This window comes from Stylophora pistillata, chromosome 8 (genome assembly GCF_964205215.1).
Source record: "Stylophora pistillata chromosome 8, jaStyPist1.2, whole genome shotgun sequence".
Taxonomy (NCBI): Eukaryota; Metazoa; Cnidaria; class Anthozoa; order Scleractinia; family Pocilloporidae; genus Stylophora; species Stylophora pistillata.
The window spans coordinates 18,651,074-18,675,730 of NC_142526.1; the positions used below are offsets into that span (position 1 = coordinate 18,651,074).

The following is a 24,657-nucleotide window of genomic DNA, read 5'->3' on the forward strand; positions in this document are numbered from 1 at the left end:
ATAAGCTTTCGCATACCTTCACATCTGATCTAGTCAAACGAACAGTGAAATTTTACCCTTATGGTGATTGATCCGCTGATGAACGAACTTCAATTTTTTTTGTTCTAAACTCGTCTTGTGATTGGCTAAAAAACGTTGGGTGGCCCCGGTTGAGTTCGTGTCACTGTAACTTCAGATAAAACTCCATCATTATTTTGAAAGGTTTGTCAACTAATTTTGCACAGGCATCTTGGTCAAGTCTCAAATCATCATCAGTTTCCCCAATTTCACAAACAAGGGGGATAAAATAGAATGGAGAACAAATGTTTTATAAATTTACAAACCGCTGACCATCGGTTGGAGCTGGAACTCGGTCAAAATAACATAGACAGCAGCAAATAAAGCAATATCTCGTTTAAAGGGCACAAAATAAGCTTTCAAGATAAAATTTATAGTATTCCTGAAACCTTATAATACCTTAAAAAACATACTAAACAGGCGAAATGTTGTAAACAAAATTAAAAGTCACAAAACTCATCAGGGGGCCTTTCGGGTTTTGTTTAGTTCAAAGCAAGATCTATCGATCTTAAAAACCGACCGCAGCAAGACATGGGATTCAAAATCATTTAAAAATATGTCTTCAATGGCAATGACACTCATTAACATTACCATGCAGAACAGAAATAAATACTCCAAGCTTGATATGTGCCTTTGGTCCATCAAAATAGGAACTGCATGCTGGGTTTAAGCGTGTTAAAATGCTATCTTAAATGTGTCGATAGGGTAAACCATTCGGCCTAAAAAAAAATTCCATGTCCTCGTTGAGCTTTCTTTATAAACAAAAGCAACTGACCTACGGGATCGAAGTGTATAATTTTTTACCACGAGTTCGTAATCACTTGATTTTGGCTTATTAACAAGAGGTAATCAGAAAGATATTAGGTAATAATCTCTCGAGCCAAGATGCGTGTAGTTTCCTTTTCAGTCGAAGGAACCCGAGAAAACCTCTCATAAACGGTGATGGAGGAAGTATAATTTTGATGACATAAAACCAAGCGACTGTGGTCTTTTGTACTTTGGAAGGAAAATTGAATACGAAACAAACTGCGAGAAATAAAAAAAAAATACAATCGATAGGTTTCCTACGATAAAAAAAAAAGCGTTCGAAAACATTTTCATCCTAAGCGGCTACATGGCTGCTAACTAAAGAATTACTTGGAAATTTCCGCTAAAACATCAAAGAAGAGCGAACTGTCTAACCTTCCTTTTATACTGAAGCGTATTCTGATAACTCCGTGATACCTACAAGATAAGTGGAACTCGAGACATTCTTCTATCAGGTACGATATTTATTAGTTTCTTATTTAGAAATAAAGATTGCATCAGTTCTTTGGTTACTCGAGAGAAATTTTTATCATACAAGAGACTTTGCAGGTCTTTTATCTCCCTTTTTTCCCGATGGTTTTCTGATAAAACCGCGTAGTGAACATTTCCATGAAGAGACACCTGTCGAAGATATAATTCTTCTAGAGGAGATAAATATGTACACATCATATTTATGATGTGTACATATTTATCTCATTTACTTATGAGTTTTAAATCTCAAATCACTTCTTTGATAATATATTTCATATTTGTTTATGTGATTCTCCAATTCAAATTAAAAGCAAAAGCCAAAAGAAGAGCACTAAGGGTTTCGATAAAAGCTGATTATCAACAAACTTTACGGCGCAGCCAATTGAAAAAGTTTTTTAAGGAAGGGTCTTAACCATCATAATGATTTAGAATTTCCACAGTATAGCATCTCCGTGACGGACTTGGAAGAGCAGCGTATTATCATTTTTAATTAATGGTTCTGTCAGCAAAATGTTAGGAAACACACATAAACTTTTGTGACGCTAGCCTTCTGGCAATTTTCAGACGTACTCAAGCGGGCGTCCTTTGACTAAGCAAGAATGATTTTTTTCGACCTCGCCCTCACTTTAAGCTTTCTAGACGGGTGATGTATTTTGCTCTTTAAAATATGCGAAAAACATTTTAGTCTAGCAAAAGGACTCATGGTGGGCTGCATAAAGAAACATTCAGTTTGTTGACGAAGACAGAAGTGGCTGTTGAAAAAAAAATGAATGTTTCGTTTAAATAATAAATTTTTAAATGACATCCCATTAGGATGAACCAATCTGAGGCATCCAACTTGGATTGTTTGTCATTCTTTTAACAGACGTACGTTTTACACCTGCAACAGCGCTTTAGTCTTCCTGTTCATAAGTGAATTCTAATGAAAAATGAAATGGCTTCACGACCAGAATAGAAGTCGAAGCAACCGCATTTCAGGTATCTAAATCACCTGTTACAATGAATATATGAAGTTCATATATTTTTAACTGCGGTATTAGATACGTATGATGCACGATCCTCGCAGTAGAGAGCGCTATTTATGCAATAGCGAAAATCAGACCTGAAAAAAATCAGGCCTGTACGGGATTCGAACCATTGACCTCTGCGATACTAGTGCAGCGAATCAACTTAACGGCCTGCTCCACCGCTGCACTAGTATCGCAGAGGTCAGTGGTTCGAATCCTGTACAGGCCTGATTTTTTTCAGGTCTGATTTTCGCTACTGCATAAATAGCGCTCTCTACTGCGAGGATCGTGCATCATACGTATCTAATACCGCAGTTCAAAATATATGAACTTCATACATTCATTGTATCTGATTTATCATCACGGGTTTATTACGAATCAACTTAACGGCCTGCTCCCAGTTGGCTTGTTAGCTCAATTGGTAGAGCGCTGCACTAGTATCGCAGAGGTCAGTGGTTCGAATCCCGTACAGGTCTGATTTTTTTCAGGTCTGATTTTCGCTATTGCATAAATAGCGCTCTCTACTGCGAGGATCGTGCATCATACGTAAATCACCTGTGTTTCTAGTTAATTAAACAGAAAAACTCCTGATATGATTTACTACATATTACCCGAGGAAACATATTTCCAAACATGAGACTCTTCACGTTTAATCTTTCGGCTTTTCGAATCAATTCCCCTAAAAGCCGTTTTTATTATGAAACACAAGGAGATGGTTTTTTTCTTCTTGCTCATATGGATAAAACCTTTTCTTAAAAATTCATGCTTTTCTGTGTGTTAGAATTGAACGATAGGGTGTTATTTTTTACAGATCATCTAACCATTTATAACAAAATACTAAAATGAAAAGGATGAACGTTCACCCCCAAAGTTATGGAGAATTGACTATTTAATTACTATGATTTCATGCAGATAGTTAGCTAACCTTAGATATGACTTTTACAGTATTAGGTTGAACATATTTAATATATTTTCCAATAATTAAGGAAAAAACAAGCTTAAGATATTTCGAACACTCCGCTTTAGTTTTTAAATTAACGCCAGCTGAGTAAACACGGGACTACGTATCAACAACAGAACTGCCATAATTGAGCCTATTTGCAGCTATTTTCCACGCTAAAACACCTCGCTTTCTGATTTTCAGGGAAAAATAACACTTGATCTGAATGATTTGACTCCGCCTAAATGTATGGGGATAAGAGCTAAAGGCTTGGAACTAACCCCAGCTGTTTTACTACAATTGGATACCGACAAACTAAAGAAACACGCGCGAAGGAGAAAATGGCGAATTCACGTGATGATAGAAACCATACGACACCACATCAAGACTTTTTCTGCAATCAAGGTCTTAGCACCGCTCAGAGGATAATCATCTCAGCTTTAGGTGTTCCTATGTCGATCACTGCGTTTTGGGGGAATATTCTGATAATTTTCGTTCTCTTCAAAATTTCTTCCCTTCATCCACCGTCGAAACTTCTGCTTGGTTGCCTAGCGTGCACAGATCTGGGAGTGGGCCTTGTCGTGCATCCTCTTCGCAGTGGATTTTACTTGTTATCACAAAAATCGAAGGGTTGTTATCACTTTTACATCGTTCATAATATTGCGTGTTTTGTTTTTGCTGGTGTATCTTTGTCAACAATGACTGCAATAAGTGTGGACAGACTTCTTGCTCTGTTGTTGGGGCTGAGATACAGACAGGTTGTAACTGTGAGGCGAGTAAGGGTCCTTATTGCCACTCTTTTCCTTTTTTGCACTTTCGCTTCAATTGCAGCATTTTATAGTATACCTATTGCCTTTAGATTCGTTTGTGCATTGTTGTTACTGTGTCTACTAATCTCTTCTCTCTGCTACACCAAGATTTATCGCACACTTCGTCTTTTTCAAGCACAAGTGCAATACAAACATGAACGAGGCGGACAACGGAGTGGAGAGACAATTTTGTTGAATAAAGCGCGATACCAAAAGACAGTGTCCATAGCCCTGTGGGTACAAATGGCATTACTGGCTTGTTATCTTCCGTACTTTTCAGTCACAGCTTTCATTACGATCACCGGATTAAACAACCAGTCAATTACATTCGTTTGGTGTTTGACGGTATCATTACTGTTATCGAACTCGACTATTAACCCATTTTTGTACTACTGGAAGATGAGAGAAATGAGAAGAGCAGTAAAGGACACGATAAGACAGTTTTGTTGCTTACTATTTCGCACAAAGCGGTGGAGCATCACTTCTTAAAGAGATGTCAGCTTTACCGGCTTTTCTGACGGTTTCTAGGAAAATCAAGTAATAATCGTGCGCAGGTCTCATTTTCGTCGATTTTCGACTTCAAAAAACACTTTTTATTGACAGCTTTTTAGCTGCCTACCACTGACTTGCCTGTGTTGTGAGGCTTGTGAAAAACACACACATTGTAAATACACATACTACGCTGCGGCTTCAAGGAGAATTAGAAACACGGTTCTATTCTGCACTTATTACTTATTCTGCGCACGCGGCAGTGGGTGAATACTGAAAAAAAATATATAAAACTGAAGTTTTCGTTCTTTTCAGCAACGTTACATGCGCTGTGATTAGTGCCATGATTTTAGATACATAAATATGCAGAAAGAAGACAGTTGTCATGCTATTGAAATAAGAATATGGATAGAGCGCTGGACTGTTGTGCGGGAGGTCGAGGGTTCGAGCCCCGGCCGGACCAACACTCAGGGTCTTAAAGTAATTGAGAAGAATTTGCTACCTTTCCATAATATCAGGAAATGGTTAGATGTTCTAGTCTTCTCGGATAGGGACGAATAAATGGAGGTCCCGTCTCCTGCAGGGTTGGGGTAGGAGACGTTAATTTCCCACACACGAGATTACTGTGTGATGGATGTCCTCCCCTGGGGTGGGATGGGTGGGAGGGTGGACTAGCACGAATGGTTCCTATGTTCCTTTCTAGTCCTTCCCCACTGCAAAACTTAATGCAGTGAAAATGGACTGAATTAAACTAAACTTAAGAAAAACCGCGTGGCGCCCAAGAAAGGACCGATATTAGTAATTGTAGTTTTTGCGCTCTCGATGAATTATGTTTTATTTCATATTTTTTCCCTTTTATTTCGAATTCTATTTTGTAAGCTGCATCCTCAAAAATGTATTCCCTATTGCCTTTGATAAAACATTGAGATCACACTTTCTGGGGAAGAGGGAGTCTGGGGTTTCGATTCCAGCTAAATCTTTACCCTCTGACTCCTTAGAGTGACTAGCATCTAATTTCTCCTTACCATATCACCCCTGAATCACACATTAAGGTCAGGAGAATAAAGGAAATGATCACCCAAAAAAACTCTTGATTGGTAAACAAATTCTCCTTTTCAGCAGCTTAGGAAATGTTTTGAGGACAGTGGGGAGAATGTGCATATACTGATGTTAAGAATTCAAGGGTTAAAGGGAACTAGTTTAATGTAACCATATATAAAAGAATGTCTTAGAAACAAGCTGTAGAATAAATCACGCACACTTAATGCCTGAAGAAATGTTCGCTTCACAGCGCAATGTTGCTTTATATGGTGTGTATAGCTACGTAACAGCAATATCATGTTGAGTTTCAAACGATGAAATTAACTCATATCTTATTTAGAAGCATTCTAAGAACTTCCTTATCTTGGTGTTGGGAAAATGAATGCAAATAACATATTATCATAAGCCGTTCAATAACAAAAAAGTAATAAGATAGTTGATCATTTCCTATTTCTTTGGCGGTCTTACCTTACTATTGGGTAATTTTTGTCTTATCTTACTGTGAGAAAATACTCCATTTAACACTGCAAAATATTTATAATTGGCTGCTATTTATTTTAATTAAGTTCCATACTCTCCCAGTTTCTAAGTTTCTAAGGCTGTAATTGGAACGTGACTGCAGTAGAATATTTCAATTATTTTGCGATAAGCTATTTTAATATGTTAATCCGCTTGATAAAGGAGAATGTAAATCACTCTGGTAAAAGTTAATCTCGCACAGGAATTTCCTAGAAATTCCTCTTCTCATATTTTCTATTTCCTTTACGCTCGTCTTTTAGGTTAATTCCAGTCGAATTCCCGATCACGAAAACTATTCTTAATTTTTACCATTAATTTAGTACGTTCAACACTTCTTTCTTTTAAGATGACTAAAGGTGTAAAAAACTAATACTTATTATCCTCCGCACTGAATTTCTAATCAGGTAAATTATACGAACAGCACTTAGCTATTTTAGGGGCGGTACCTTGAGTACGCCCTTTCTTTTTCAATTTTTCTGTTTATTCTGTTGTTATGTAACAGTCTTCAAAGGCTATTTTCTCTTAAGATAACCCTTTAAGTATGATTCTAATTCCGTCAATAATTTCAGTATAACTTATATACTGCCAATCTTCTTTTTGTTTTACCAGTATTAAATTGGAAATGTATGAGATATGAGGTAGAACGTCACTTTGTAATGAATCAACATCACGGAGGAAAGCACCAAGTATTCAGAATCCGTTTCAAGCGATTCGCGAGTTAAAGGTGAAATAATGACAATGGTTAAAGATTGATAGTTCAGTAAGTGTCACCTTTATGAGCTGGTGACCAACATTTTCCTCCAGAGCTGAGCTAAATCCCTAAGTTGTAAGTTAAGCAAGGTTGTAAGAAATAAAGGAATTTTTTTCGACGACAAAATGATTCATATGAGAACGATCTTCGCAGTGGGCAGCACTATTTAAGCAATAGTGACTTTAAGACCTGAAAAAAATTCAGGCCTGTACGGGATTCGAACCCATGACCTCTGCAATTCCAATGCAGTGCCCTACCAACTGAGCCAACAAGCCAACTGGGAGCTGGTTATGATGGTGATTCGTAATAAACTCGTAAGATGATGAGTCAAATGCTAAGAATATATGAGAAATCATATATTTGAACTTCAAATATATGATTTCTCATATATTCTTAGCATTTGACACAATGAGTGATAAATAGTAGTCTAACATAAGTATAAACGAGGTATTGCCGAGCGACAGCGATATCTCGGTGGGATAAAACTATTTAGAGGTCGAAACACCCCATGATGTTGTTCGTCGCAACCGTGTTCACTAACGAGAGACAAATGAGCCATCACCACCATCATCAGAAGAGGGTCCTACTCTTCCCTACAATCCAGTGAATTGCCGAGCAGTGTTCCCGTAGAAGTAAATCCATCTTCATGAAATCAAAGAAATGCGTCTCTGAGTGTGCCTGAAGTTCCCTCAACTACATGCAAGTCTCCACCAAAGCGTGGGCCAACCAAAGGTTTGCGTCAAACGTATCTGGCCGAAAACAACGCGTTCTCATCAACGATCGCACATCTGCTGACTTCCACTTAAGCTGCGGTGTCCCACAAGGCAGCTGTGTGAGACCTATTTTATTTATATTATACATATCTCGACTATATCATATGATAGCTAACCATCTTCCCTCTGCTCATGGATATACCGATGATACACAACTTTATCTGTCGTTTAGACCTAATGGCAGATCTTCGCAAGAGCGCGCCATAGCTTCTCTAGAGGCCTGCATCTCAGATGTCCGCGCATGGTTGACTTGTAACCGCCTGTTAATCAACGATTAGAAAACTGAGTTCTTAGTTAATGGTTCCTGCCATCGATTAACAAAAATCGTAATTGATTCCATCACTGTCGGTGATTCTACCATCCAGCCTCTCGACAGTGTTCGAAACTTGGGTTCCTGGTTTGACTCCAATATGTCTATGTCCATTCACATTGGTAAGATCTGCAGCAAGGCTTTTCATGGCTTTTATAAAATTCGCCAAATTAGGAGATTCCTTAGTCCTGAGTCCACGAAGACTCTTGTTCACATTTGGACTACTGTAACTCTCTTTTCCTTGGTGTCTCCAAGTACCAGACAGATCGCCTTCAGAAGGTGCTCAACACCGCTGCTCGATTGATCTTTAGGATTCAAAGTTTGATCATATTTCGTCCGCCTTATCTCATCTTCACTAGCTTCCTGTGACTTATCGTCGCGTTCATTTTAAGGTGGCTGAACACAGTTTTTGATACCTGTGTTTCTTTCGCCGTTTTCTCTAACACGGCCTTGATCTCTCGGTCGCCAAAACTGGCAGCAAGTTAACAACGCAAACTTTGTTCTTTTGATAGTTAAGCTGACGTATGTGCCGTTGTCATGGCGACATGAATAAATATAAACAGGCCTTTAAAATCGGTTTTGTTCATTTGTAGAAAATCTAGTCATTAGTTTTTCTTTATAATTTGCATGCAACGAGCTTGTAACGATACTCACAAGTTATCACCATTTTGCTGACAATTTAAGAGAGATCTTTAATTATCCCTTGTTGAAGGTTCACTCGATTATCTAGAATTTCCTTTGATAAAAATCAATTTTTCGATACTCCAGTTACTTATTTCCTAAAGTATTCGTGCCAAATTTCGTGAAATTCTTATGAGCTGAGAATTGCTAGGTTCTTTGCACCGTTAACTTTTCTAACATGTCTTTCTAATAAAAGATTAAAACCCTCAGTACACTGCGCCAACTATAGAGAAAAATAGCACAGATAGTGCGGATACGTGTTGAGTAAATAAAACGACCGCTCTATTGACGGCATACTTGTTTTTTGCAATCCTTGCGCGTGCACTGAATTGCATCAGCAAAAGGGCGCGCGAAAACTGTGTTCAGCCACCTTAAGGTGGCTCAATAGGGTTTTTGGCCGGGCGAAGAATGGGTACGAAAATGGCGCGAGCTTTTAAACGGCATCAAATAGGTAAACAAACATGGCGGCTTCACGCGAGTGCACAATTTTTGTCACATAATCGCGAAGTTTACATGACGACAGTGAAACGGCATCGATACTTTCCAGTAATGAGCACAATATTGACAGTGAAAGACCAGAAGTTTACACAACGCATACACAACATCCGTAATGCGTCAGGTCGCTTTCGGAAAGTGGAAGCGATCGAAACCAGAAAAGAAACAAAAATAAAAAGGTTACGCGAAGGGTTCAAAACGTGGAATGCCAAAAGGAAGCTTCAGTATGATAACATATCCAAGGAAAACGAACCCCCAGTAAAACGAGACACGAGCACGCGAGGTCGGTACATTTTTCTTTATTCAGGAGTCTTAATTTTTGGTAAGATTTTCCTGCCAAGCTTGTCCTAATTATCGGCCTACCTGTTCTGTTGACTCCATCCCTGATTCCCATCAGCAGAATAAAGCTAAGAGGGAGGCGAACCTGCCACAAGGATCCAGACTGGTGGACTAAGAAACCCTTACAGATGGTTTGAAGGAATCTACATTTATTAGTCTTGCAAAGGGGGGCCATCACGCTCATTTTGTCATTGCGGTAAATTCTCACTATTTTCAACTGCACTATAGCATATTTTACACCATTATCATATAAAAGAACATAACAAATATTGTGGATGGAGTCTTTTTCCCTGTTAGTTTACAGTGTATTTTACAATATTTCTAGGCCCTTTTTCTCTTGGCAATGTTATTGAAGAACAGCACAGTGGCTTGGCAAGCACGTTTACTGTTATATGCAGTCAATGCAATGCGGAAAACACCATTAAAACATCAAAAGAGCACAGATCCGGTGCACGCGGTCCATTGATCTTTGATGTGAACACGAGAGCTGCCCTTGGCTGTTTACACACAGGAGTGGGCAACACCCATTTAAACACTTTACTTTCAATCCTCAATGTGCCTGTACTGAACTCATCAACTTTTAAAAATCGGGAAAGGGAAGCTGGAAAGGCAATAGAGCTAGTAGCAAAGAATAGTTGCCAGCAATTCCTAAACCTTGAACAAGAGAAGGCAATTGAAAATGGTAACAAGCCTGACCAGAACAATTTGGTACCTATTGCCTATGCTTACGACATGGCGTGGCAGAAACGGGGGCGAGGTTTCAACTCTAAGACCGGACATGCTGCAGTCATGAAAAGCAAGCACTCTTCCCTCCAAAACGCAGTAGGTAAATTTCCAAAGCCTGGGGAGAGTTCTGTTTACGAACATTTATTTCAAACCACCTTTGATGCCCACGACGCCCTAGAGGACGTGATCGCTCTTCGAAGAATCTTGCTTTCGTCTAGGTTGGCTTCGTCTGATGAAATGCTGGTGAACAGAAGTTCTGTAATCTCTGTCAAGGACGCCGCCGAAGACCTGAAATATCTTGACAACAGTTATCAGAGACTCCTGTCTTTTCGAGGAAAGCTGTACAACCCAGGTCATGCGGATAGCCCAATAAAGCAAAGCAATGCCGAAAAAATTGCTGGCAGTGGCCTAAGATATGAGGATTTAAATAATTTGTATCAACGATTTGGACGGAAAGGTCTTGTGTGTATGTTGACGAGACCGCCATTGTCCAGTCGCTCATCGCTTCCAAAGCCACAAACACGACGAGAATAGTCTCCCCAATTTTGAAACACTTAGAAGAGATTTCCAAGGATTCTGCGACATAGTGAATTAAGGTATGTTTACAACTGATTTTCAGGTCAAAAGCAGTTTGTACAAAAACGTCAAAGATAATGACCGCCCGTGTTTACACATTCGTCCTCGACAAAACCGCGTGGTTTGGAAGTTCGCGCATGCTCAAATAGCGATCTTGGCGAGTTCCTTTTCTGATGACGTAATTGCCATTGAGGTGAGAAAATAGAAAGTTCCCCCTCAGATTTCTCGTATTTCCTTCGGTGAAATTCCTTAAAATTTGGCAGAGATGTTATACCCTTTTAGCTTTCCTTGCTGTGAATTTATCAGAAAAATTTGTATGACAAGTTTTTCGCTCAGCCAAAAACAACAAAAATGTTAAAAGCGAAAAAAACTACCTTGACAACCCCTATTTTTTTTCGATTTTATAAGTTTCGTCTTGTCAGACTCTACCCGGTCGGAGAATAATAGAAAATTTTACCGAAGGGAATTGAAGAAAATTGAAATCAAAGTCAAACAGACGTCAAAAAATGGCGATATTTGAGTAGTTTTAATTTGGGACTAAAAGCCTTGACTTCAGAAGTGACTGTTGTAAAGCAAATTTAGGCCCTTGTTTTTTATGTTTCAGTAGCTTTGATTTGAAAAATAACAAAAACAACGAGAATATTAACTTTCGATTGATGTCACTGGCGCGCGCTTCGTGTTGTTACATAACCCTATTGAGCCACCGTCAGTTGTTACTCTTGGTTTAATAATCAAGGCCCACAGTACATTCAAGAATAGCTGCAGCCACACTCTATTTCTGGTCATCACCTACGTTCCTGTGACCAGGGCCTTCCTAACATCCCAAGAACTAATTTTAAGACCTTTGCTGATCTCGCCTTTGCCCGTTCCGGGCCACTTCTGTGGAACAAACTGTCGCTTGAAATTCGAAACAGTCAGAGTGCAGCCATTTTTAAGTCCAAGCTTAAGACATCTTTTCAAGCTGGCTTACAATTTGTTTTAACATTTTTGAATAGTTTTAACATTTTAAAATTTTAATATCTTTTGATATGTTATTGTTTAATTGTTTTAATATTTTTATGGGATATTTTGTAAATCGCTTTAGAATATTTTCATAATTTTAACGCTTTAGAAATGTGAATTAAAATAAGTGAAACATTTTATCATTATTACTATTATTATTACTTATTAATATAAGTGAAAAAAATATCATTATTACTATTATTATTACTCATTAATATAAGTGAAAAATTTTATCATTATTACTATTATTATTACTTATTAATATAAGTGAAAAATTTTATCATTATTACTATTATTATTACTTATTAATATAAGTGAAAAATTTTATCATTATTACTATTATTATTAAAACCAGTGCTAGGACGATCTGAGGGTCAACGAGAGCCACAGAGCATTTAAGGTGACTTTGTTTTGAGGAAGTCATAAACTGTTCTTAAGACATCTTTTCAAGCTGGCTTACAATTTGCTTTAACATTTTGAATAGTTTTAACATTTTAAAATTTTAATATCTTTTAATATGTTATTGTTCAATTTTTTTAATATTTTTATAGAATATTTTGTAAATCGCTTTAGAATATTTTCATAATTTTAGCGCTTTAGAAATGTGAATTAATATTATTATTATCATTACTATTATTATTAAAACCAGTGCTAGGACGATCTGAGGGTCAACGACAGCCACAGAGCACTTAAGGTGACTTTGTTTTGAGGAAGCCATAAACTGTTCTTAAGACTTCTGACGAGTTATAGGACTCGACTATTTACTTTATTATGCATGCTTAATTCACATTTTTTATCAGCCAGCTCGTGTGTCGGTTTGTAATTGAGAGCAATTTTTTTTCTTTCATTTTTTTTCACTTATAAAAGGGAGGGTGTTTTGATAAGATGCGTTGCATTGTAAAACTTAGCAGTATGTGCGTCATCTCGGAACCCACTCCCGTAAATTCAATCGCATAAATATTGTTGGTCAGTCATTATGTAGATTTTACTTAGTAAACGTCTCAGTTTCCTTCCCTGATTGTTCCCCGCCTTATTACACAAGGACTCCTAGATCCCCTCCCAAGTCTCAAAATGAAATTAAGCTCGACGCTTAAGTGCGTTTACTTTCATAACAATAGGGAAAATGTATTGAGTGATAATGCCTTTTCGCGTGCATCGTTTTAAACAAAGGCTTAGAGTCTCTGGGAAGAGATTAGTTATAGGAATGCAAAGCCTCGACCTCACTTTCGTGACGGTATGGACGGGGCACTAATGTTCTTCCATGCGTGTCACGTGCCTCTCTCATCTCCGCTTGACTCCTTACCCCTTCCCTCCCCTCCCTCCTATTCAGTTTCACTTGAAAGACCAGACGCAATCTTGCACGATTTGTTAAGTCTGTTCAAGCTTACTTTCGCTTTCCGCAAGGACAGTAATGAGCTGTTGTAAGTTTCCTCTTCTACAGAAAGGTAACCTGGGGCCCGTTTCTCGAAAGTCGCTCGACGGGCCCGAAGCCAAGTTTTAAAATCAAAATTTCAAGGATAGGAAAGAAGGTTCTGGCACCCAAACCAGTCCTTTTTGTTTCTTTAGCTGATAGTTTTATTGTCTCATTTTCAAAAATCTTGAAATCTCCATCTTGAATGAAAACAGAACAGCTTTACGGGCCCTTTAAGTTGCCAGGACTTTCGAGAAACGGGCCCCAGGTGATGAATATATGTGTGTGAGCTTTCGGAAACAAAACAACCGTGCAATTACCAAGAAATGCAAATTCAGTCCAGCTCGGAATCGCTTCAGTAAACATGTCGGTTAAAACTGAATAACATGACTTAATTAGGATAACCGTGTGTCTTTGAAGCGAACTTTAAATTCCCAATGTACCAATTAAACAGAGCATTTGCTGACTTACGTTTTCAAGAGACACTGAGAAAATATTGTTGGTAACTCTTTCTAAATTCTTCGGGTTTCGGTAACATTGCAAGCCTCTTATAAACTACGTAGAAGAATTTAAAAAATCAAAATAATCACAGCGCATAGCAACTTTATCATAAACCAAGAAAGGGATTAAAATTTCCTTGCCTATGCACAGTTCCTTCAATTTCAATATTTTTTGCCATTGATAGCAATCGAATGAATAAGAGCTAACGGGGAAACTTCTACAGGGAAACGATAATGTTTTCTATCTAGCTACGCCATTATGCAATCGTAGCATTTTCAGGATAACCAATCAACTGTTTCAATCGCTGTTGTGACAGGTATTTATTGACAGCAATCTATTCTTTAGGTAATTTGATTTGGTAATATCACTGACTAAGTTGAAATTGTAAATTGGCCACCGTAACGAGTAAAAAAGCTTTTTTACTCGTTACGGTGGCCAATTTACAAATTCAACTTAGTCAGTGATATTACCAAAGTACCTTGTTACCCCCAGCGCCACAGCACCACAGTTTCTTTAGAAATTTCCAGCCTTTAATCTATACTTTAGCCCATTTACCCTTTAGACCCTAAGAGTGGCCAGTATCTAATTTCTCCTTACAGTAACACTAATGAATCATTCATTGACGCCATGAGAATAAAAGGAAATGATCATCAACCCGAGAAGCTGCTGATTGTCAAACAAATTCTCATTGTCAGCAGTGAAGGAAACTTATATGAGGGTATGAAGAATATGGATATTAATGTAAGCGTGTAAAGGGTGGGCAAGCCTGGGCACATTCTGGCCCCATGACGCGTTTAAAATTCCAGACTTGGCTGAACAATATTTTATCTTTAAAAAACATTTTCGCTTGAGCGAAAGACTTGTGCTGCGTTTAAAACCCTCTTGTAAGTAAACAAAGCTTCAAAACAGTGGCTCAAGAACGTCTCGAAAAGCGCAAATTTCGCGGATGACGTCATCATGGTTGAAAAATCAAGTGATCAGGAGGGAATTTCCCAAATGCGCAGCAGAATTATCAAGGTTAAGTCCGTGAAATTTTCTCATATTAAAGCGTACAGATATTGAGATCGCCAAGGACAACGACGTAATTTCACCACCATCTATAAGCTGTAACAGTCACTTTAACTTTTTCAAGACTGCAAAAGAGTTCATTGACTGTAAGTACAGGAGAAGTAACATTTGTGGCCCCTTAGCTGAAATGGTTCACAAAGAAAGGAATCGAAAGATTTTGAAGCATAGTGAAGTAAACAAAACTCTACCAGGGGTCATGAACACATCGAAGATTGGGAAGACGGAAACTTTTCTTGGTGACGGTCAGCGAATCATTCTTGTAATCACCGCTTGTAAAGGACATTACTTTCGGTTCCAGTTAAAAGATGTATGTAGTGAGCAACTCTATTAGAGCCAGGAAGGGTATTCCGTACAAAGACTTCAAGATAGTAGTAACAAACAGAAATGATGGAACCCATGATAAAAAGCCAGTCGCCGCGCGCCATTATGGAAAAAGCACTTAAAACTGGAAAACAGTTGTTTTGAACCCTACTACTTTGGCGCCATAATTTTGCTCAGAGACATTACCCGCGTATGCACCAGGTGGACGTCGCCAATTAGATTACAAATGAGGAGCTGGTGAACAGAAGCCAAACTGGAAATCGAAACAAGCCCCTTCGACACTGCCGATTGCAATACGCCATGTTTAGTTTTTGCCCAACCCGCGCGGTACTGGGCCTTTTTGTATATTATGGTATATACCATGTGCTGTAGTTTGTTGTTGGCGTTTGGTTTTTCTCACCTGTCCATCTAGTCTACAAACCTTTCAAACCTGATCACACCAGTCGGATTATACAGATTGAAACACATTAAACAGATTCAACAAATCAAGTTGAACATTTCTTCTCCAAACAGTGTTTGTTGCACATCTCCCAAGCGTGCGGTAAGTTGGGATTTTACCACCTTTCTGACACTATCTTCATAATCATAGGATCTTCTTTCAATTTCACGTATAGCAGAAAAAGAAAGCGTACACATGTTTTTATCTTAAGTAAGAACTAGAAAAACCCCTTTTAGCCATACTCCTGTATTAGCGTGGCTTTTTGAGTAAAACCCGGATAAATACCCACTCGGTTAGACCTGATTTATTTCAAAACTGTTCGAAACCTGTAGAGAGACAAAATCGGGAAGAAGGTACCGGATGTTTTGCTATCGTATAACATCCAAATGAAGGATCTCATCTTGTCTTGGATTCTATTTACGGACAAGTTTTACTATGGCATGCTATCAAACTATACTATGTCCCCTATAGGTAACTCTAGTGGTTCTGTTATTACAATTTTTATCTTCTACGTTTTCCCACCACTTCATGCCTCATGAGTGTTCTTTTATCTTTTAAGCCTTTCTGTAAGAGAAATCAGGACTCAAACAGCACCGAAGACTCGGAACATATGCGCGTAAGTACACAGCGTTTACATCATAATACTACTCAGGGCTTTATGACAGTTTTTCTCTCTGGTTATTTTCGATTTTAATTATTTTAGGGTCGGGCAAGTGCCTCTCTTGCCTTTCATGTCCTCGTGTAAGATTTTGTTTTTTAATTCTTAACCATTCTAAAACGAGGATACCCCCCTGCCTCCACGCTACATGAATGAAGAACTATCCATAACCGAACACTAAGCAAAATCTATATATCCACATTGTCTGATCGCATTTTATGTATTTCGTTTCAAGACCCAAATGAGATAAGAATCGGGACAAATACTTCAGATTACAATGATGCAAACCTGATGCATACACCGTTTTGTATTCGATGTAGGATTAAGAAAGATGGAAGCCCAGCAAGTGCAGATGGTCTATAGATCACTCTTTCTACAAGGTGGAATCCCAACTGGATTAGACTTTGAGAGAAAGGTGAATTCTGGTCTCACTAAAAAATTAATGAAACACAAAAAGTGTTGAACTACTCTTATCACTTAAAAGAAGAGCTACTTTTACAGTCATAAACCGTTAAGTTTAGGCTTTGTGAGGTCGCAGTTTAAGTATAATTCCATTGCGGTTGACCAAAGTGGCAAAATGGGGGGTTTTAACGTCAAATTAATTTCCAAAAATACGACAAGCTAGTTAGAAGATAATGAATTAGAAGCCCACTACTTCTTGGCGAAAATATCATAGGCACCACTATCTTCCTTTTTCCTCCAAAAAAATTATTCATTTTTTTTTACTTCATTAGGGCTTTTATGAGGTGTGGTTGACTGAGAGAGGAGAAATAGCCACTCACTGTTCACAGGAAAACGACTTAAGCGTTCGTACCTCGTAAGTAGCAATCCAGAATGATTTTACTTTGAACCACATAACTCATCATGAATGAAGTTAGAGGACTAAACGAAATACCCTGCACTGTTCCCAGTGTTTTTTAGAACATCTTAAACATCTTAAAAGATGATAAAGCAGACTGGGCTGTTACTCACTCCATGGTTATGTAGCTTTCAAAAGTTATCACTACAATCAAACTTCTTTTGAACATGAAATAAAACTCTTTTTTCAGAAACTGCGGATTGACATTGCAACCACGTGTGTACCGGATGTTAGATGCTGATCAGGTAGGCGTTAGCTGGAAGACAGTCTTTTAACACAGCATCCATATCCCCCTGTTATCAGGATAGTTTGTGTTCCTGTTTGCCTATTATCTCTCATATTATACCTTATCGTGTACAAACATCCAATGGCTTCATCAAATCACCAACCAACATTACGCAAAACTCAGTCTCAGCCCTCTGTAGTGAGGGTTATCTATCAATATACTTAAGTACTTATTTAGTAACGTTTCATATTTTCTTTTCTGCAGGAAACAGACAGAGTAAACATTGGTGTGCAAACGTCAAGCAACACTCCTACGCAGGGAGATGATCTTCTCCCAGAGTGCCACTTGTTCCTGGCACATTCACTTCCAGCTCCAGAAAGTCTGTAGATCTGTCGAATCGTGAGTTTTCGCGCCTACTAGAGGCTCAGAAACATTCAGCCGTTGACTTCTCTAAAGGCTGCATAATGCAGATTTGTAAGATGTAATTAGCCAAGTAATCAATAGACCTAATTGAGCTATCGAAGTGGTTTTGGACTGAGTATTTCAAGAAATCCGGATTAGCTTCAATAACCTCACGAATGGTTTTAAACAAACTCGCACCACTCTCTCTTAGGTAATCAGAAATAAAACGTAAGCCAATCCTAACGCGACAACCTTTACGGTCACTGGTTGTTTCAACCTCGTTCCCAGCCTCTCTCGTTTTCCCGTCCCCTGGAGCAAGAGAGGGGGTGGGAAGATGAGAGACCCTGGGAAGGTGGTTGTGGTTGTTTACATGGTTCTGGTTCACTGACTCGTTATATTTTTCTTAATATATTATTTCTGTTATACATGTTTACTCTATATATCATTTTACTAAATAAAATCAAAACAAACCTGGTATAAAATAGCTGAAGATTCAGTCTGTAACATTAACAAGGCGCGCCCAGTGTTTGCGGTAGAATGTTTTAACAAATAAAAAATTTTCATAGACAGCCCATCTACTTATGTAGTAAGTGATAAATAGCATTCATTCCTTCCATTACGTTGTTTTAGCGCCAAGTAGTTTCTGTCAGTTGACGTGCTTCTCTCCTCCATTGATTAAGGGAGCCACCCATAATAAAATAAACAGTCTCGCGTACACTCAACAAAATGGAATTATTTGTGTTTTCACGACGGACCAGAGGAGTGAACAAAAGCCAATTAAAGAAAAGACCGAATATTAATTTAAACTAGGTTAGCACGTCCAGATAAAATTTAAGACGAGCAGAAGCACTCAACTCAGTCAACAGCTTAAATTCAATTCCCACACATCACACAGGGTTCTCTTACCAATTTAGTTCGAGAGGGATAAAAATAATGACAGACATGAGCATGCAAAGGAAATCCTAACCCAAGGTCATCCACATAAAGACTGACTTGAGCTGCAAGAATTTTTCAAGTGACCAATCAGAAAAGGTCGTTAACCAATCCTACATATCCAACTGATTGATTCGCTGAAGTCACGAGATTTGACAAGTAATTTCGACTGAAAGCTGTTAGAGACGGGTTACAGTTTCTTTGCCTGTTAATGCTGTACCCTGGATGGTTAGAACTCTTAGACTGCTCAACTTGTTTCAGCTCTTTGTTCCTTGATATCTATGTCGTCAGTTTAGTTAGACAGATCACTTCACAAAATCAATAGGTGATCTACCCTAAAGGCGGAAAATGAAAATTTGCTGCTCAATGAGAATCATCTCCAGAAGATGAAGCCTTTTCACACTGATGAAGATGACAAGGTGAAGATTGCCTTCTTCTTTCGACTTTGTACTATGATGCAATTTTCTGCATTTTGACGGTCAAGTGACATCTTGTGGTTTAAAAGATCACAGACCAGTACGCATCAGACTACTGAAAGACGACGATTGATTGGATTTCAAGCATCATGGGATTGATTAAAGCTAAATGACTAAATGCATGCGTCATATGTTGCCAATTTCCAGCGATCATGCGCGAAGGGCTTAGCAATGTATGTATTGCGACTGTTAGAAATATGATACTGTAATGTAGTTCGATTAAAATGTCACTGGTTGATAACAAGCAATAGTCGCGGATGAGTTTAAAATTTACTTCTCCACATACAGCAATTTATCGAACGCCATAGCGATTTGGGCAGTTTTCATTTCATCCACTCTTACCTCCTGCCATGTACTTTTTCCCCCTAAAGATAGGTGATAGTTTTATTGTATCATTTTGAAAACTTTTGAAATCCCCATCTTGAATGAAAACAGAACAGCTTTACGGGCCCGTTACGTCACCGCTACTTTCGAGAAACGGGCCCCAGGTGATGAATATAATAATTCGTCAGCATAAGTGTGCGTGAGCATTTGGAAACAAAACAACCGTGCAATTACCAAGAAATGCAAACACAGCCCAGCTCTGAATCGCTTCAATAAGCATGTCGGCTAAAACTGAGTAATATGACTTAATCAAGGTAACAGTGCGACCTTGAAGTGAACTTTTGTTCCACTATTTACCAATTAAACAAAGCATTTGCTAACATACGACTTTTTTAAGGAGACACTGAGAAAATATTGCTGGTAACTCTTTTTCAAATCTTCAGGTATCAGTAACATTACAAGCCTCTTATGAACTATGTAGAAGAGTTTAAAATATCAAAATGGTCACAGCGCATAGCAACTTTATCCCAAGAAAGGGATTAAAGTTTCCTTTCCTTCGCATAGCCCCTTCAATTTCAATATCTTTTTGCCACTGATAGCAATAGAATGAAGAATAGCTAAAAAGGGAAATCTCTATATGGAAACGATAAAATTCTCTCTCTTGCCATACCATTCTGCAATCGTAGCATTTTCAAGGTATACAATCAACTGTTTCAATCGCCGTTGTGACAGGCATTTATTGACAGTAATCTATTCTTTAAGTAATTTGGTTATATCAACTAAGTTGAAATTGTAAATTGGCCACCGTAACGAGTAAAAAAGCTTTTTTACTCGTTACGGTGGCTAATTTACAATTTCAACTTAGTTGATATAACCAAATTACCTTGTTACCCCCACCGACGCAGCACCACAGTTTTTTTTAAAAACTTTCAGCCTTTAATCTATTTTTTAGCTCATTTACCCTTTGGAACCTAAGAGTGGCCAGCATATAATTTCTCCTTACAGTAACACTGATGAATCATTCATTGAGGCCACGAGAATAAAAGGAAACGATCATCAACCTAAGAAGCTGCTAATTGTCAAACAAATTCTCTTTGTCAGCACTGAAGGAAACGTATATGAAGGTATGGAGAATATGGATGTTGATGAAGGGTGGCATGCCTGGGCACATTTTCGCCCTATGACGTATTTAAAAGTTTTAGACTTGACTGAACGCTATATTGCCTTTAAACCATTTTCGCTTCAGCGAAAGACTTGTGCTGCGCTTAAAAACCTCTTGTGAGTAAAGAAAGCTTCTCAACAGTGTCTCAAGAACGTCTCGAAAACCGCTAATTTCGCAGATGACGTCATCATCGCTGAAAGATCAAGTGATCGGGAGGTGACTTCCCAAACACGCAGCAGAATTCTCAAGGTTACATCCATCAAATTTTGGCACAGGCGTACTACTTTTGCGATCGCTAATGTCAAGGACGCAATTTCGCCGCCATCTATGAGCTGTAACAGCCACTTTAACTTTCTCAAACTGCAACAGATTTTATTGACTGTAAGTACAGGTCAAGTAATTTCTGCGTCCCCTTGGCTGAAATGGACCACGAAGAAATAAATCAAAAGATTTTAAAGCATAGGGAAGTAATCAGAACTCTACCAGGGGTCATGAACACATCAGGAACCTCAGCATACCAGTAAAAAAACGGAAATGATGGCGCCCCTGATCAGGCCAGCCGCCACCACTTTAATTTGGCGCCATATTTTTGGTCAGCGACATTTTAGCTGAGCATGCCCTGATGCCGCCACAATTGAAATTATGAATGAAGAGCTTCTGTAGAGAGGCGTTACTGGAAATCGAAACCAGCCGCTTCTTCGAAGTGACAGTGCTTTTGGCACATTTAGATAACTCCCAAGAGTGCGGTAAGTTGCTACCCTTGTGACATTTTCTTCATATCATAAGGTCTTCCTTAATTTCACGTAGAGCAGAGAAAGAAAGCGTACATGTGGCTTCGTCGAAATTAGAACCACAAAAACCTCAATCGGCCACTCTCGTGTATTCACGTGGCTTTCTGAGTAAAACCCGGATACACACCAAGACCTAATTTGTTCCAAACTGTGTAGAAACAAAATTGGAAGAAAACACCGGATGTTTTCCTACTGTACGAAATCCAAATGAAGGATTTCATATGGCCATGAAGTCTATTTACGGACAAGTTTTACTTTTGCATGCTATCAAACTATACAATTTTTATCTTTTACGTTTCACCACCAATGATTTTTTTATCTCTCAAGCCTTTCTGTTAGAAAAATCAGGACTCAAACAGAACCGAAAATTCAAGAAATAATAGCGCGTAAGTTCACAGCGTTTACATCATAATGCTAATCAGGGTTTTATGGCCTTTTTCTCTGGTTATTTCGATTTTTCATTAATTAGGGTCAGGCAAGTGCCCTTCTTGCCTATCATGTCATCATGTAAGATTTTGTTTTTGAATTCTTAGCCATTCTAAAGCGAGGATATCTCCCTGCCTCCACGCTGCTGGCAGGCAGCGTGGAGGCAGGGAGATATCCTCGGTGTTCGCTATCTATAAGCGAACACTGAGCAAAATCTATTGGTCCACATTGTCTGATCTCGTTTCATGATCAAGACCCAATTGAGAGAAGAAAGGGACAATTACTATAGATTATAACGACTGATGAAATGACTGATGAAATACTGATACACACCGTTTTGAATTCGATGTAGGATTAGGAAAGATGGACGCCCCGCAAGTGGAGATAGTCTATAGATCCCTATTTTCGCAAGGTGGAGTCACAAATGGATTAGACTTTGAGACAGAGGTGAATTCTGGTCTCCCTAATAAATGAGTAAATCACAATAAGTGTTATACTACTCATATCAGGTAAAGGAAGAGCCTTCTTTATGGTCATGACCTGTTGAGTTTTATCAAGTCACACTTTAAGTATAATTACATCGCGATCAATGAAAGTGGGAAAATGAAGTTTTTAACGTCAAATTCATTTTTCAAGAAATTACGGCAAGCTAGTTAGAAGCAAGTGAATTAAAAGCCTTCTACTTCTTGGCGAAAATAACGTGGGCACCATTATCTTCCTTAGTCCTCCAAAAAAACTTTCATCCCTTTTTTTTTTACTTTATTAGGGCTTTTGTGAGATGTGGTTGACGGAGAGAGGAAACATAGCCACCCAATGTTCACAGCAAAACGACTTACGTACCCGTAACACGTAAGTAACAATCCAAACTGATTTTACTTTGAAACATGTAACTCATCATGAACGAGGTCAGAGGACTGAACGAAGTACCCTGCACTGTTCCTAGCGTTTTAGGATGATTAACCAGACTGGGCTGTTACTCACATAATGGTTATGTAACTCCGGCCCCGGCCGGACCAACATTCAAGGTCTTAAAATAAATGAGAAGAATTTGCTTTCTTTCTATAACATCAAGAAATGGTTAGATATTCTAGTCTTCTCGGATAGGGACGAATAAATGGAGGTCCCGTCTTCTGCAGGGTTGGGGTAGGAGACGTTAATTTCCCACACAAGAGATTACTGTGTGATGGATGTCCTCCCCTGGGGTGGGATGGGTGGGTACAAAAGGAGTTAGGTGTCAATTGGGACGAAGGTTCTATTCCTTTCTCCTGCCATTCCCGTGGCGAATGAATTAAATTATAAATTCTAAAAAATTCTAAAAAGCTAACTACTACATGTCGCTCCGACGAAGGGCTAACGCTCGAAACGTCAGCTTTTGTAATCATTACGGTGGCTAATTTACCATTTCAACTTTGTTGATATATCCAAATTATTTAATTACTACATGTATAATCAAACTTCTTTTGAACAAGAAACAAAACCTTTTTTCGTTTCAGAAACTGCGGGTTAACATTGCGACCACATGTGTATCCGATTTTAGTTGCTGATCAGGTAAGCGTTACGTGGAGCATAACGCAACACCCATATCCACCTGTTATCAGGATAGTTTGTTTCCCAACGCGTTTCTTGTTCCTCTTATTGCCTTATCGTTTACAAAGGTCAAAAAGCTACATCAAAGCACAAACAAACATTACGCAAAACTTTGAGCTCTCTATAGTGGGGATTATTTTTCAATGTGCTTCACTTTTCATATTTTCTTTTCTGCAGGAAACAGAGAGAATAAACATTAGAGTGCAAACATTGAGGAACGCTCCTACGCAGGACAATGATCATCGCCCAGAATGCTAGTAGTTCTTGACACATTCACTTCCATTTCAAGAAAGTCTGTAGATCTGTACGTCTAGGCCTGAAAACTCTCGATCTGTATCGTGAGATTTCAGGCCTAGGCGCTAAGAAACATTCAGTCATTGAACGCTGCATAGTGCAGATTTGTATTATGTAATTAGCCAAGTAACTAATAGACTTAATTAAGCTATCGAAGTGGTTTTTGATTGAGTGTTTCAAGAAATCTGGATTAGCTTCAATAACCTCACGATTGATTTTAAACAAACTCGCACCACTCTCTCTTAAGTAATCAGAAATAAAACGTGAACCAATCCTGACGCGACAACCTTTACGGCCACTGCTTGTTTCAACCTCATTCCCAGGGTCTCTCATCTTCCTGCCCCCTGGAGCGAGAGAGGGGCGAAAAGATGAGAGACCCTGAGAACGAGGTTGTGGTTGTTTACATCGCTCTGGTTCAGGGACTCATCAAACTTTCATTAAATTATTATTTTTGTTATGCATGTTTTCTGTGTATATCATTTTTACCTCGTGGTATGACGTAAGTCATGCTATGGGGTTTAGGGTTTGGGGGTGAAATTCAATTAAAAATCACTCACTCACTTTGTTAGACATTAATTTATGCATTGAACCTGGATTAAACACTTTATCTCCCCCTCTCCAACAAGCTTACCTGTTCAAAGTCACGGCGTACGTACCTTTGGGGGGGGGGGGGGTGGTACAAAGGCGAGAATATGCCGAACAACTTGGACAGATTCAAAATGGCGTCCTGTCCCTTGAAGCGTGATGGTTTTTGATTCCAAACTTGATCAAAACACGCCTTTAATTTGTGGAGCCAAAAATGGAAAGGAAATATGCTACAGAATACTCGACTGCAGAGAAATGGGCGTCTGAGTCCTAAACGTGACGATAACATGAACGATTCGTGCGTGAAGACCCAAACACCGCGACAATGCAAACCAAAGCCAGTATCTTAACTAATTCTTCACACAATTCAGACAATTTTTCTCCATCAAAACGCTTACAAA

At 38.7% G+C, this 24,657-nt stretch overlaps 3 protein-coding genes and 1 non-coding gene across 5 annotated transcripts; 3 read left to right on the top strand and 1 right to left on the bottom strand.

The window, feature by feature from the left end:
* The first annotated feature begins 2,172 nt into the window (after positions 1-2,172).
* On the top strand, positions 2,173-6,772 carry LOC111329235 (melanocortin receptor 5-like). The gene is made up of 2 exons (XM_022933868.2): positions 2,173-2,313; positions 3,487-6,772. The coding sequence occupies exon 2, from the start codon at positions 3,624-3,626 to the stop codon at positions 4,578-4,580; it is 957 nt and encodes a 318-aa protein (XP_022789603.2). The 5' UTR covers positions 2,173-2,313; positions 3,487-3,623; the 3' UTR covers positions 4,581-6,772.
* A 321-nt stretch (positions 6,773-7,093) lies between these two features.
* On the bottom strand, positions 7,094-7,166 carry Trnas-gga (transfer RNA serine (anticodon GGA)). Its single transcript has one exon. It is a non-coding gene; the product is annotated as a tRNA-Ser (tRNA).
* Positions 7,167-15,215: 8,049 nt separating this feature from the next.
* LOC111329233 (uncharacterized) lies at positions 15,216-18,250 on the top strand. The gene is made up of 6 exons (XM_088730868.1): positions 15,216-15,635; positions 16,093-16,149; positions 16,512-16,606; positions 16,926-17,008; positions 17,241-17,295; positions 17,541-18,250. Exons 3-6 carry the CDS (start codon positions 16,523-16,525, stop codon positions 17,661-17,663), a joined length of 345 nt encoding a protein of 114 aa, XP_088586994.1. The 5' UTR covers positions 15,216-15,635; positions 16,093-16,149; positions 16,512-16,522; the 3' UTR covers positions 17,664-18,250.
* Positions 18,251-20,567: 2,317 nt separating this feature from the next.
* LOC148725327 (uncharacterized) lies at positions 20,568-24,232 on the top strand. Of its 2 annotated transcripts, XM_088730867.1 has the most exons (6): positions 20,604-21,319; positions 21,692-21,750; positions 22,143-22,237; positions 22,557-22,639; positions 23,284-23,338; positions 23,555-24,232. In XM_088730867.1, the coding sequence occupies exons 3-6, from the start codon at positions 22,154-22,156 to the stop codon at positions 23,633-23,635; spliced, it is 303 nt and encodes a 100-aa protein (XP_088586993.1). In that variant the 5' UTR covers positions 20,604-21,319; positions 21,692-21,750; positions 22,143-22,153; the 3' UTR covers positions 23,636-24,232. The 2 variants fall into 2 exon arrangements, with proteins under 2 accessions (XP_088586992.1, XP_088586993.1); XM_088730866.1 differs by lacking the exon at positions 21,692-21,750 and having other exon boundaries at positions 20,568-21,319.
* The last annotated feature ends 425 nt before the right edge of the window (positions 24,233-24,657 follow it).

Bases quoted from the DNA above. Each gene is read 5' to 3' on its own strand.
- LOC111329235 (XM_022933868.2), top strand. From the start codon at position 3,624: ATGGCGAATTCACGTGATGATAGAAACCATACGACACCACATCAAGAC.
- LOC148725327 (XM_088730866.1), top strand. From the start codon at position 21,220: ATGAAGAGCTTCTGTAGAGAGGCGTTACTGGAAATCGAAACCAGCCGC. The intron at 21,320-22,142 runs GTAAGTTGCTAC...AATTCGATGTAG, and splicing joins AGATAACTCCCAAGAGTGCG to GATTAGGAAAGATGGACGCC. The intron at 22,238-22,556 runs GTGAATTCTGGT...TTACTTTATTAG, and splicing joins GATTAGACTTTGAGACAGAG to GGCTTTTGTGAGATGTGGTT.
- LOC111329233 (XM_088730868.1), top strand. From the start codon at position 16,523: ATGGAAGCCCAGCAAGTGCAGATGGTCTATAGATCACTCTTTCTACAA. The intron at 16,607-16,925 runs GTGAATTCTGGT...TTACTTCATTAG, and splicing joins GATTAGACTTTGAGAGAAAG to GGCTTTTATGAGGTGTGGTT. The intron at 17,009-17,240 runs GTAAGTAGCAAT...CTCTTTTTTCAG, and splicing joins GACTTAAGCGTTCGTACCTC to AAACTGCGGATTGACATTGC.